The sequence below is a fragment of the Melanerpes formicivorus genome, unplaced genomic scaffold (assembly GCF_026170545.1).
Source record: "Melanerpes formicivorus ecotype bairdi unplaced genomic scaffold, bMelFor1.0.p_v2 SCAF_33, whole genome shotgun sequence".
Classification (NCBI taxonomy): Eukaryota; Metazoa; Chordata; class Aves; order Piciformes; family Picidae; genus Melanerpes; species Melanerpes formicivorus.
The window spans coordinates 7,615,946-7,629,436 of record NW_027142385.1 but is presented as its reverse complement, the minus strand read 5'-3'; the positions used below and the strand labels follow the sequence as shown (position 1 = coordinate 7,629,436).

The following is a 13,491-nucleotide window of genomic DNA, read 5'->3' as shown; positions in this document are numbered from 1 at the left end:
GAAATGTAAATACGGTGCGCAAAATGTATATGAATTATTTATTTGTGAACCCTGAGGGCGTATTTGTGTAAGTGATTCTTGTCAGTCTGTATCCCGGGGCCGGCCCGGCTGGGGAGGGGGATGGAAAAAAGGGGGTGGTGGGGGAGTGGTGTATCCGGGGGTCGCGGCTGCTCCTGCTCACCCCCTCCCCCTCCACCCCTCGATCCCTATCCCCATCCCTCCTTTTTTAAATGTGGAAATAAAAAACTTCTTTACAAACGCACGGGGCTCGCCTCCGCCGCCCCTTTTCTTCTCCTCTCCTCTCCCCTCATTTCTTTGCTCTGGCGGAGATCGGCGGCCGCCGAGCGAAAAGAGAAAGCAAAGAGGATTTTTCCCACCTCCCATCATAAGGAGATCCCCCTCCCCCCCAAAAAAAACACGACCCCAGCCCCACTGGCGGTATGCGGGCTCGGCCGCGGGGCTGGGGGGCACAGCGGTGCCCGGCGCGCTGGGAGCCGGAGAATGATTGAAGCGGATCCGCACTGGCCTCAGCGCCCGGGTGCGGGAGCGGAGCGCTTTGCAACCGGATTGTTTCCACCCTTTAAAAAAGTGTCGCTCATCTGGCCCCGGCCAGCGAGCCCGGCAGCTGCTCCCCGGGACAGCCGGGCAGCGGCTCGCCGGCTCCGGGAGCCGACAGATGGGCTGCGGGCACAGCTCGCCCGGCCCTCCGCAGCCCCCCCCCCCCCCCCCCGCCCCGGCCTCCATCACCCTCCCCCCCGGTCTTCTGCCCGCTACCCTCGGCCCTCCGCAGCCGCCCCCCCCCCCCCCCCATCCTCTGCCTTCTCGCTCCTTCTCTGCTCCCCTGCTCCTCCATCACCCCACCCTCCTCTCCCAGGTCTTACTCTGCTCCCCGCGGTCCTCCGTCAACCCTCGAGTCCTCCGTCAACCCTCGAGTCCTCCTCTGCTCCCCTATCTTTCATCATCTCCCCAGATCCTCCATCGTCTCCCCTGGCCTTCTGCTCCCCCTGGTCCTCCATCACCCCCCACATCCTCTCCCGTTCCTCTATCATCCCCCTGACCTCCTCTGCTCCCCCGATCCTTCATCACCTTCCCCGGCCCTCCATGGAGCTTCCCCACCCCGTCCCCAGCCCAGTACCCACAGGGCAGCTGCCGGCCCTAGAGCATCCTCCCCGGGGCCGGGTGCCAGCCCGGTGCCCCAGTCCCGACTCTATCCCGGGAGCTTTGCTCCGGTACCCCCCCCGGGAAGGGTTATTGTCGGCTCGGCCAAATGCACAGCCACGCCTGGGGAGGGGGAGGTGGGGGGGGCGCCCCGGGCCTTTGTGGACCCGGCTGATCCTTTGCATGTGAATGGGGGAGTTTGGTAAATCCCTCAGCCTCGGCTGGGGCGAGAAGGAAAGGGGCATGGGGAGGGGGGGGGGGGAGGGGGGGCAGCTCCCAGCTCGGGGTTAATGAAGTGGGAAAGGAGTCTTTCAGAGAGGCCTGCAAACAACCCCTCCCTCCCCGGCCAACAAACCCCCCTCCCAAATCCTACATGGATTGACTTAAACCCAGGGGATAAGTGCTTTAAATTAATCTCATTGAATAAGAATGAGGCCAAACAAAACTCTTTAAAATCATATTAAAAATCTATCAAAGGACAACTTGTGGTGGGTGTGCTCTTCATCCTGCCCCAGCCAGCACCCTTCCTCCCCTCCACGCAGCAGGAATGCCCCTCAGAGACACTCTCTGCTACTTAATTGTCCTTCTCTAACTCCAATCAAGCACAAAGTTTGGTATGGGTCCATACCTGCAATACTTACATTTGCCATTTCACAGTTGGAAGAGGCTGGAAAGGCCTCTGCTGAGCTAGGACACAGCAACTGCCTCCAGTTTGTGTGGGAAGGATGGTGGGAGAGAAGGGGGCAGAGCCCCCAGGAAAGCTCTGGCCTGGGAAGGGAAGAGCAGAGGGGAAGGAAGGGCTGGAGCTGTGTCACAGAGTCACAGATTGCATTGGGGTGGAAGGGAGCCTCAAAGGTCATCTTGCCCAACGCCCCAGCAATCAGCAGGGACATCTCCAACTGGATCAGGCTGCCCAGGGCTGCAGCAAGTCTGACCTTGAATGTCTCCAGGGACAGAGCCTCAACCACCTGGGCAACCTCTTCCAGTGTCACCACTCTCATAGTGAAGAACTTCCTCCTGCTGTCCAACCTAACTCTGCCCTGCTTCAGTGTCCAACCCTTGCCCCTTGTCCTGTCCCCTCAAGGCCCTTCTGAACAGACCCTCCCCAGCCTTCCTCTGAGTCCCCTTCACTTACTGAAATCAGCATCCTCCAAGGACATCTCATAGCAGAGTCAAGCTTCAAAAGAAATCAGTTTAGGGAAGACTCCACAGGCTGTAGGCTCTCCTTAGAAAGCCTCACACCTGCCCCATGAAGAGTGTCTTGTGCAGGAGGATCTCAGCAGCCTCCAAAGCTGCTGAAGGACCAGCCTCACCTCCAGCTTGTGTGCAGAGGCTGAGACAGGACCCCACTGCCCCCCAGCAGAACCCCCCAGCACTGATCCTGCACCCACCACTTCTGCTCATCTCTAGAGGCTGGTGCCAGGCAGAATGATCCTGGCAGGTCCTCAGGGGAGGGACAGGCTGTGCTGGCTTGAAAGGAGATGAAGCAGTGAACATGGCACTGCTGAGAAGAAGCAGCAGCCCCACTAAGGAAACCTTTTGAGTACTGGAACACAAGGGAGGTGTTCAAGGCCAGGTTTTGAGCAAGCTGCTCCAGTGGAAGGTGTCCCTGCCCCTGGCAGGGGGGTTGGAGCTGGATGATCTTTCAGGTCCTTTCCAATCCAAACCATTCTGTGATTCTACTGCACCAGTTCTGCTCCTGGGGCACTCAGCCTCCAACAGACAGGCTGCTGGTGGTTGGTTTCTGTCAGCTCCAGGCTGGATCCAAGAGACAAACCAGTGTCACAAAGCAGTGGGTTTGCCAGGACCAAGCACAATCCTGGCTCTCAACCCCCTTTCTGGGCTCTTACCCAGCTTGAGGGCCATCTTCTCTCCCTCCTGACACAGCTTTAACCAGGACCACCACCCTGGGAACAGACAAAGAAGGAAAGCTGCTCTGCTGAAGATGCCAACACAGAGGAATTGATGGAAGCAGCAGAGCTGTTTCCAGCTGACAGATTTTGTGGTTTCATCCCAACACCAAATAAATGAGGCCAGAATGGAAGGCCCAGAACAATTGATGCTTCTCCTGCCCCCTCCCCAGGCTCAGGGAGAAAATAACTTGATGGAAACAGGGAAGTTGTGTTGCTGTCTCTCCTCAGTGATGTGAGCTCCTCACTAGTGGCTAGCAGGGCTGAGGTGCCTTGTGTTTAACCTAGACACTGACAACAGGAGCTGAGCTGTGACCCTTTCCCCAAGGTGACCACTGAAGGGTGTGGGGCAAGGAGGTGCCAGTCTCCCTTCAGTGCTGTCCTGTGATAGGACAAGGTGCAAGGGACACCAACCAGAACCCAGGAAGTTCAACCTCAACAGGAAGAAAAGGTGAAGGTGCTGGAGCTGCCCAGAGATGTTGTGGAGTCTCCTCCTCTGGAGCCTTTCAAGCCCTGTCTGGATGTGTTCCTTTGTGACCTGCCCTGGGTTACCCTGCTCTGGCAGGGGGGAGCTGGACTCCACCTCCAGAGGTCCCTTCCAACCCCTACTATTCTCTATTTCTGCCTTTAAACCACATTATTCATCACAACTGTAACATTACCTGCTCAGCTCACACAGACAGCAACAAGATTCCCTGATGCCTCTCATTCAGCTGCTCTTGGCCTTTCTCCCCCCCCCCCCCCCCCCAATTTGCCAATAATCCTTATTAATTCCTAGGTGACAGGCAGACAGGCAGGAGAAGGTCACATATTTTTTTCCCCCTCATGCACAACATCAGTTCCTCCCCAACTTCCACTCTCTGCCTCACTCTGAGTCATTTTCAACCTCAGGGGTTTCTTTTCTCTTGGAAGTTGACATTTGCCTTCAACCTGATTGCTCTCCCCAGCAGCACTCCCCACAAACTCAGGTGGGCTTTGTCCTTGTGTTCTCTTAAGCTAATAAATGCTACTAACTTCCTTCTCCCTGCCAGCACTCATTCACTCCCCAGTTAATTCTATACTGGAGCCCTTTTAACATCCTTCTGATGTGCTCAAAGGAAAGGCTGCACTCAAAACCTCAGAGTGTTTGGTAATGGCCTGCAAGGAAAAGAACAAAAAAAGAACCCCAACCTCATTTTGGTTCTCAAAACTTAGGTTCCCTTCAGAAAGTGAAGATTTTAGGGCTGATTGCTTCTCTCCTCCAGTCCTCAGTGTGACTCACTGCAGGCCAAGTAGCTGCCCTCAATGCTGCACTCACAAAGGATCATTTTTCATCTCCTCTCTCAGTATTTCCCCCACCCCCACCCCTTCCAGCACCTGAAATTGCCACAGGATTTGGGCATTTTCTGCTCCTGCAGTAAACATCTCACCCAGCTTGGGTGATGGGTGGGCTGCTCCTCCACCAGCAGGCAGCACAAAGCTGTGTTGTGGCAGGGTTGGTGCTGGTTTCCAACGTGTGCTGCTGTTGTAGGAGGTGCCAGAAGCAGCAGAGTAAGGAAGACAAGGAGGGAGAAGTGGTTGGTGCCCTCCTGGAGGTGCTGGGGGAGTTTTTCAGCCCCTGCAGGCCTTGGGGAGGGCCTCCTCTCCCCCACATCTCACCAACTCCACAGGGCCTTCACCACAGCCCAGTTCCTCTTTCTGCCTCCACATCTCACCAGCTCCACAGGGCCTTCACCAGAGCTCAGCTTCCCTTCACACACTGGGCAATGCTGCAGGTGCCAGCCTTGGCACACCTGGGGCCACACCACCTCCCTTTTCCCAGCTCTCTGATGGTAAGCAAGAAGAAAGTAAGACAAATGGGCAAGGTGAAATCCATTCACCTGGGACACACTCAGAATAGGCCTAGCCAAAGCAGGGAGAACCCCAAAAGCTGGGGCTACTCCTGGCAAGGGTTAGCTTGAGCCTGCAAAGCTTTCATGTTCAGAGAGGGGAGGCAGTGCAGGCAGACTCAGTGCTACATGATTAGCTCTGACAACATGCTGCAGGCAAGGAGAAGTTTGGAGGCTGCTGGATTCCACACTGGCTCCTTCGCACAGTGACAAGGTTTGTTCCCAAACTCAGAAGTTTTGACAGGAAGTTTAGTGCCCATGAGCTCTGCCCCAAAGGGACCATGTGTCACGCTGCTGAAAAGCTCCCCCCCAGTCCTGCCACCTGCACTGAGATCAGGGAGATTCCTTCCCAGGTGGAAATCTCTCACTGACAATCAGTGTCCAGGGACAGACCTTGTCCCAGTGCACCAAGGACAGGGGAGAAGGTGGCTGCAAGGTGGTTATGTTACCTGAGACAGGAACAGAAGTGCCCTCCTGTGGGACAGGGCAAAGAATATCCTCTCCTCTCCTCCTATATGTGCTCTTGGAGCACCTCCTCTGTCACCAGTGCTTACAAATAAGCAAGAAAAGCAGCCCGTGAAGTGCTCCTCCAGGTCTCTGACACAGGACAGCATCTCCTTGCACACTTGTCTCCCTCCCACGTCACACAGACATCACACCTCTGTGCAAAACATATTGAACCTTTTTATTTCTCCTACAAAAAGCCCCTTAGACACAGGGCTGCCACATGGAACTGCAGCAGTACCACAGGACACAGCTGGATACAGTCCCACTTGGACCTATGGAAGGAAGGGGAGGAGGCCAAGATCCCTGAGATCCCTCCCATACTCGCCTGATGAATTGCACCACTCCTCAGCCCGTTTGGCAGGTCACCCTGACCCCCAGCTGAGGCACACTCCAGCAAGCTTTTGCAGCCAATGACTGGAAGGTCCTGGCTTATGTTGGAAGCTGCTGGTTGCCAGGTTTTCTCTGTTTCCTTTTCTTCCTGACCTTGGAGGATCCAGCAGTGTCCATCCCACTGGAATACTCAGACCGCAGGATCTCAGCGAGGCGACGTTTGCCGTGGGTCTTCTTGAGAAGGTCAGACCTGGGGAAGAGAAGAGGAGAGGAGGAATTCACATTTCTCTCCCTGCAAGGCTGCTGGGTGGTTTCTTATCTCACAGCCTTGCAAAGGGACATCTGCACATTAGTTCTTTCCTTTCTTGAGGTTGATTTGAAATTGTGGCTCCTGCTCAATCAGCTCCTCTGGCGACAGCTTTCCACCAGGGAGGCAAAACCTCAGGCCAGGCTGAAAAGCAAGGCTGTGCTCTGTGCAAGGGCTCTTGGGGGGAGAAAGGAAGGGAAGGCTGTGTGGGCTGAGGAATTGGGTGACAGAGCAGTGTGAATGTAATAATTAATAAGTTAATAACATCAACAACAATAATTCCTCCTCCTCCCACCACCACCTCCCCCTACCAAAACCTCTGCCCCAATCCCAACAGCTTGAAGACACTCAGCAATGGAAATGCTTTTACAAACAGCTTAAAGCCTGAAAACACCAACTCCCCCCCTCCAAAAAAGGGATTTAGACTCCTGGCACTCTAACAGACTCTTTTCTTGTAGTGCCCTGCAGACATCACAGCACCTTACAGCCTCCCTTCTCCAGGGACCAGCTTTAGCAAGGGCAGCTGCTTTCTGCCCAGCCCCCCTGCTCCAGCCTGGCTCTCTCTGTAGCCCTAAACTGCAGCTATAAATAGAAAACCCCACTCAGCATTTTCCCCACTAACAGTTCTGTCACTGCCCTGCTCTGTAACCTTGGGCAAAGCTCATGCTTTCTGCTCCCACCCTCACTTGGTGAAAATGCAATCTCTTTGGTGCTCCCCAGCATGGTCTCATGGGCTTGGGCACAGTGTGGGTATCCACAGCTCCTGCTGTCTGCACCTCTGGGGTGCTGGGCACCAGCTGGCCAAGAAGGTCACCATCATCTTGGCTTCTATCAGCAATAGTGTGGCCAGCAGGGTAGGGAAGCAGTTGTTCTCCTGTACTGGGCACTGCTTAGGCCACACCTTGAAGATCTGGTTCAGTTTTGGGCTCCTCACCCCCAAAACCACCTCCCTGATGACACCAGCCCATGGAGGGATGCCTGGCAACCAGTAGCCAGGCCCTGATGTTGTCCTCAACCAGCCCAGCTCTCCTGCAAAAACCTTGTGGTGCAGCTGTATCCTGGGCTCAGCCTCCTCCATCACTTGAGAGAAGTTTTAGTTTGACACTTTGATTGTGTCTCCAAGCCTTTACTACAGCAGTTCCAGGGTTACCAAGCAACAGATCAGTTTACTTAACAACAGGGAGGATCTGCTGCAAAAGGACAAGTAATCCACCAGTAGCTGCAGGGCTGAGTTGCAGCTCAGCAGGGAGGTTGTCCAACGCTTTATTATCAATCAGGTGAAATCATTGCCCAATTAGTAAATCAATACCCCCTGCTCTGGTGATCAGCTGTACACAGAGAAAGGAAGGATGCAGGGAAAAGGAAGGCTTCTCCTTCTAACCAGGGCCACAAAAATCAATGGAGCTGTGCTATGGAACCTGTGCTGATCCCCGAGAAGAAAAGCAGCTGTCAAGGCTCTGCTTAAGCAGGAGATGGAAGAGCCACAGGCAACAGCAAGAGTGTGCAGTGACAGCACTCCAGAAGCGCACCAGGCCAGGATCCTTGGCTGGATCCTGACTCCTGATAGAAAAATGTAAATTCCCCTCTCTGCTTAACTGCTGAAAGTCTCTGGGGCTCTGCCAGAGCAGTCAGGATGAATTTGGTGAGAAAAGGGCCCTGTGGTTATGAGACAAAGCCCAGGAGGATAGAGCAAGACCTTGATACTCACCCTCTGAGCATCCTTGGGCAAAGTATTTAATCTCTTTGGCCTCCATGTCCATTCCCCTATCTCCTAGCTCAGGCTGACTGCATTCTCCCTGCTGCCAAAGGCTGGGGTAATGTCAATTTAAGAGAGGTGGGGGGTGGTGGAGCTACTGGAAATCATGGCAAAAGAGCTTCCCAGGGAGGCTGTAAGGGCAAGAAGCATTTGAAACAGACACAAGCCACGTTCCCATCACTGGCTAAACACATGGATTGTCAGCATCCCCTTCTGTGATCTCATGTCTAGATGAGATCACCCAATATTGAGCCCTAATGAGAGCACAGCATGCTGATAAGGGTCAGAGAAGTCCTTTGAATCCCTCCCTCCAAACACACTGCTCAGTCTTGAGGTGGTGAGCTGGAAAGCAGCTAAGGGGAAATGATAAAAACCAAAAGGTTCACTAATGACCAAGCCATCCCCATGTGCTGCAGTGGCAAGATTTCAGCAGGGCTTAAAGGAGACAGGAATGTTCACACAGATGAGAAAACAGTCACTTTTATTAGCTGGGGGAAAATGAGACAGGAAGAGAGAAGTCATAACTCAGAAAATGAAAAGAGCCCCAGCATGTGAGGGAGGAAGAACCTGTCCCTGAACACAAGCCATTGGACTTCTCTGTGCTGCTGGCCAGCAGGCTGGGTGTTGAGTGCTGTGACATATGGGATGCCAGGCAGAAGCACCAAGATATGGGGTGTCAGGACTCCCATAAAAGACAGGTGGGAGTTGGAAAGCAGGCAGAGGAACCAGCAGAGAGGAGTTAGCATCACCTTCTAACTTCATCACCCCTTCATTTTCCAGGCTTAATGCTAGACCCAACCACTGCTTTGGGCTTTATGGCCAAGGTACAGGGCAAAGCCAGCATCACCCCAAGATCTAATCACCTCATTATCAAGGGGAGAGAAGGTGCTTTGCACAGGGAGGAAGGGAAGACAGAGAGCCCAGTAAGTGCTTGGCATGCTCTGAGAGAGCTCCCTTCCTCCTCATGGAGAGGGAGGAATAGAAGCCTCAGGTTCCCAGCTGCCTGTGCACATCTGCAATTAAGCTGCACCTCACAAAAACTGCTCCAAGAGTCTGAGCAGAGAGATAAACTGGAAACAGAGAAACTGTCCCCAGATGACTTTCTTACATCCTGAAAACCTGGGAAAGACCAAGTGAGAGAGAAACTTTTAAAGACAAGGAAAGCTCTGTCCTGCTCCAGAGAAAATTGCAATTGCTGTATCCACTCTTTAAACATCAGAAACTTGTGAGTCCTGCTAAAGACATCACCCAATGATGAAAAGGCAGCAGAACAGCACCTGGAAATCCAAGCCAGAGGTGCCCAAAGAAAAGAGAACAAGATCCTTCTTTCCTCTGCTTCAGTTTCCTTCTGCCTCCACCTGCAGAGCCACTCCCAGCATCCTGGTCCTCTCCATCACCCCAGTCAAGAGCTGCAGTGGTCAGCAAGGCTGCTGGTGCTGCCCAACCCTCCACCACCTCAGAGGAAGTGAACTGAACTGGTCTCCTTTTCTTGCCCCTTGAAAGGGAGATGCTTCTGAGTATCTCCTCAAGAGATACTCTCTTGATAAACTATCACAGAAGCTATCAAAAGAGTATCAGAAAAGACTAAAGCCAAATCTTTTCTCATAATGAAAAAAACCCAATCAGGTGGATGAAAACCCTGAAAATCCTCCCTTGCTCCCAGCTCTGTCTTCTGCTCTGCCACATGATCCTAACTCACCACAAAGTCCCACTTCACCCCTCTCAGTCTGTGACTGCCACACAACTCAGGAGCTTTTTGAGCTGAATTCCACAATCACTAACAAGAAGTCAGATCTGGCCAGCCTGATCTAGTGTGGGGTGTCCCTGCCCATGGCAGGGGGGTTGGAACTAGATGATCCTTGTGGTCCCTTCCAACCCTGACTGATTCTATGATACTATGAAGTTGGAGTAACAGAGACCAATTACAGCAAAGAAAGCCCAAGCCAAGTGTACTGAACTAAGCTTTGAGGCTGTTCAGGGCTGAGATCCAGTGGAGGGCTCCAAGAAGAGGAATAAAAAGCATGCACCAACTGTTCTGCTTCTGTTTGAGGTCCCACTCATCTCCCAGGCATTACTGATGTAAGAACCACCAAGTTCCACCAGACTGAATTTGTTACCATATGCAAACCACCACCACCCCCCTGGATGTGGAGACTTGAACTTCCAGGAATGAAAGGACTGAGGGGGCAACAGTAAGAAGAGGAATGAATATCTGCTAGTTTGCCATTCTCACCTCTGAACTCTAACCTGGCCTAATGTTTCACTGACAAATCTTCACCAGAGAGCTGAACCACAAAGCTGCTCTCCAAGCCCAAAACTCCTTCGTGCCACAGCAGCAGCGGCACAGAGATGTGCCATGTGGTTTCTTGGCCATCATTTGATGGCTCAGAAGATGCCTCTGCTGGTCTTCTAACCCAGACAGTGAGCAACCCTCTTAGAGATGTCTCCTTCAGCTTGGTTGGCACTGTTGTCTGTTCCTTTGTCTCGAGCTGTGGGAAACGCTGGTGCAATGCGGTGCAGCAAGTGCAGTGACCTTTAACCAACTCGCAGCATCTGCAAGCAACCAAAGGCTCCCAAATTGCTCCAGCTGAGGAAGGAGGAGGATAAAGTTCTGCTGCACAGTCCCAGAACTCATGGTGTGCCTTTGGAGGAGACAGGAGTAGGCTGCTCCATTTATCAGAGAACGTTTCAACGTGGATCGTGCCATCAATCTGCCTGACAGCATCTCCAACAGCTCCTTGAAACAGTGCCAGCATCTGAGCTGGGTTACCTCTGGGCCAAGGCTGCTGCAACACCTGCTTTTTCTACTTAGAGTGTTGGATGAACCATCTGCAGCCAACACAACCCTGTTTGGGTTGGGTTTTGCTGTTGTTTCTGTGGAGCAGGGGCAAGAGATTCATCAGCGGTCCTGCACTGCTGTCGACAAGTCACCAGCTGGCCCAGGAGCTCTGTCACCAGCTGATGCAAAAGGTAGCTGGAGGAGATCAAGGGAAAAAATATCACCCAGCCACAGTGAGCATCAAGAGCTGCTCCAGAACAGCCAGACCACAGCACCCTTCACTCCAAGACATGCTAAAGAATGAAGTCCATCTTCCCTTGCTGAAGTCAGCTGTGACAAAACCCCACAGCTGCGCTTCCTCTACCACCCCTTGGCCTTCACCCTACGGAGAAGGGATGAAAGCACCACTGGGAAGCTGGGAACCTCCCAGGGTTCTTGCTTCTGTCAGGCTCTTTCCCAGCCTAAAGGGCAGAGTATTTCAATCAGAGAGAGCTGATCATTTGTTGGGGTGTCCCAAACAGCACTGAGGTTCTTCCAGCTGCAGGTGCAAGCTCACTCAGGGATGGAGCACAGGCTCTGTGCTGTGGCCATGGTGGGACAGGACAGTAGGAAAGGGCACTGCTGCAAGCAAGATAACAACTGGATGGATTTCACCACTATAAAACTTCCCTTTCATAACAGGACTCTCTTTTCCTAACATCATGGTGTGGTGAAGCAGGACTCATCTGTGCCCCTGAACTGCCTTAATGAAGAGTGATGGTGATGCCTTTCCCAGCAGCCATGTCTCCTACCCTCATTTTTGGATCCATTTGCACTCCAGTCCACAAATCCAAGCCCTTACCCAAGCTCCAGTCTGGCTTTCTAGAGCAGGCTGCCCAAACCAAGTGAAAATTCCCAGTGGGCAGAATTCCAAACTTGCATTTTGACTAATTGATTGATATTAGGAGAGCTGTAAACAGCCCACAAAGAAACTGCCAGGCAAACTGCTCCTAATGATCAGACAATTGCTGTGCAGGGAGACACAGCTGCAGCCTCCACTCCCAAACCCTGTGAAGAGCAGCATCAGTCTTCCCAAAACTGTCAAAGCCAAGATGTTTGAAAGTAGCATCAAGGATGTGAGGCAGGAGAGAATGTAAAAGGCTACTAACCCTCACCCAAAGGAGGCTGCAGCCCCAGCCACACAAAGGAGAACACAAAGATGCATTCCCCAGCAGCAGGCTAACTCTGTCTGACCCCTAAGTGCTGAGGAATGAATCAACACAATAATCTTGCAGCAAAAACCTTAAGGGCATGATGATATCCACCCTGAGAGCAATGGCAGGGTAAGGATGATGTTAATTAATCCCCAATCAAAGCAGCCTGGACATCTTTTCTTCATCCCATTTTAGTTAAGGGCTGGGCTTAAACTCTGAAGGCTGAGGGGACTCTCAGCTGCTTTTTTCCACTCCTTGTCTGCACAGGCTGGAGCCCCTCTGAACTGCTGCTCACAAGTAAATTCAACCTTTATGGCATCAGAGAGATCCTGTTAGAAAGCAGTGTCTCAGAATCTGCTGAACTTACAAGATTTATCCCTTTCTGAATGCACAAACAAGGAGAATTAAGCTGCAGCTCCTCCTTACAGTGAAGCCCTTTGGGGACACCAAGCAGATTTGGGAGCCCAAAAGGAGAAAGAGGCTACAGCCCAAATTGCACAAGAGGGAGCAGCACAGGGATGCTTGGAGGAATGGCAATGGGTCTTTGGCATCTGCATGGTGACAGAGTCAACAGACATCTCTGCCTGGCTGGCATGTCAGCCACTTCCTCTGCAGCTAACCACAGACAGTTAATCCCTCAATGCAAGTGGGATCAGCTTCCCTGCATCTACCCTTCAGCAAAAGCATCAGCCCAGACACTTCCTAAGCTGATGTACTGTAACTTAATAGCTGGTATCTGGTTCAGGGTCTCATCTCTAACCTGAACACAGCATTTCAACTTGACAAAACTCACCAGCCATTCTCTCTCTCCAGCTTCAGACTGGGTTTTGCAAGGACCACCCCAGCAAAGGGGACAGCTGGTTTGCACAGAGAGCTCTGGAAAAATCCATCCTTCAGGTTTTCCATGTGAATTCAGGAAAGGGTGGGGTGGGGGAAGAAGCTGCTCCCACATTTCAGCACAGAGCCATCACCCACCTGGCTGCTCTGTCCTCCTGTCTCACCTTCCTTGAGCAGGTCTCTACAGGTGTGAAGCACAAGAGACTTGAAAAGAAATGAAAGAAAGTTTGCTCTGTGCTCTTCAGGACACATTTCATGATTGCCTTCAGCCCACTTCCAGCCTGGACTGCCTGCCCTTTATTCTGTGGGCAGGTGCTGAGAGATGAGGCTTTGGTGAGCAGAGTGATTAATACCAAGTATCAGATGTTGGGAGACAATGTGTAAGAGGACAGGCAGCACTCATGGCATCATGTGAGGGACAGGATTGAAAAGGTTGCTCTCTGCTGCTGCTGCTTTCATTCCCAGCCTTGCATTTCCAATTAAACCCCATTTATCTCCTAAATGGCAGGCTGAAGCCTGCTTTCTGCTTGCTCAGTGTGACACCAAAAGTAATCTTCCCTCTATGTCACCAGCACTGTATTGAATTTATGCTGGGGGAAACTGAACCTGAAACTATCTCCACTCTCTTTAAACTGCCCTACAAATACTAATAGATCTCCCCTCTGTGTTGTCTGTTGGGTTTAGCTGTTTCCTCTAAGCACACACAGAGAAAGTTGATTAGCCACAAGTTTCACAGGCCAGAGCAATTGTTGCATGTCACAGCTTTGGCTGCTCCTGCAGGGTTTCAACTTTCCAGATGCTCCTGGATTTGAGGGCTGGAGCTTGAGCCGTGACAAACCCCTGCAA

At 52.4% G+C, this 13,491-nt stretch overlaps 1 protein-coding gene across 2 annotated transcripts in view; it reads right to left on the bottom strand.

Moving 5' to 3' along the window:
• Positions 1 to 5,600: 5,600 nt before the first annotated feature.
• The window catches only part of DDX31 (DEAD-box helicase 31), a 50,520-nt gene continuing 42,629 nt past the window's right edge, over positions 5,601 to 13,491 (bottom strand). For both annotated transcript variants that reach the window (XM_068155943.1, XM_068155944.1), the window contains exon 20: positions 5,601 to 6,023. In XM_068155943.1, coding sequence (XP_068012044.1) covers positions 5,873 to 6,023 — 151 coding nt within the window. In that variant the 3' untranslated portion in view covers positions 5,601 to 5,872. The remainder of the gene's footprint in view (positions 6,024 to 13,491) is intronic.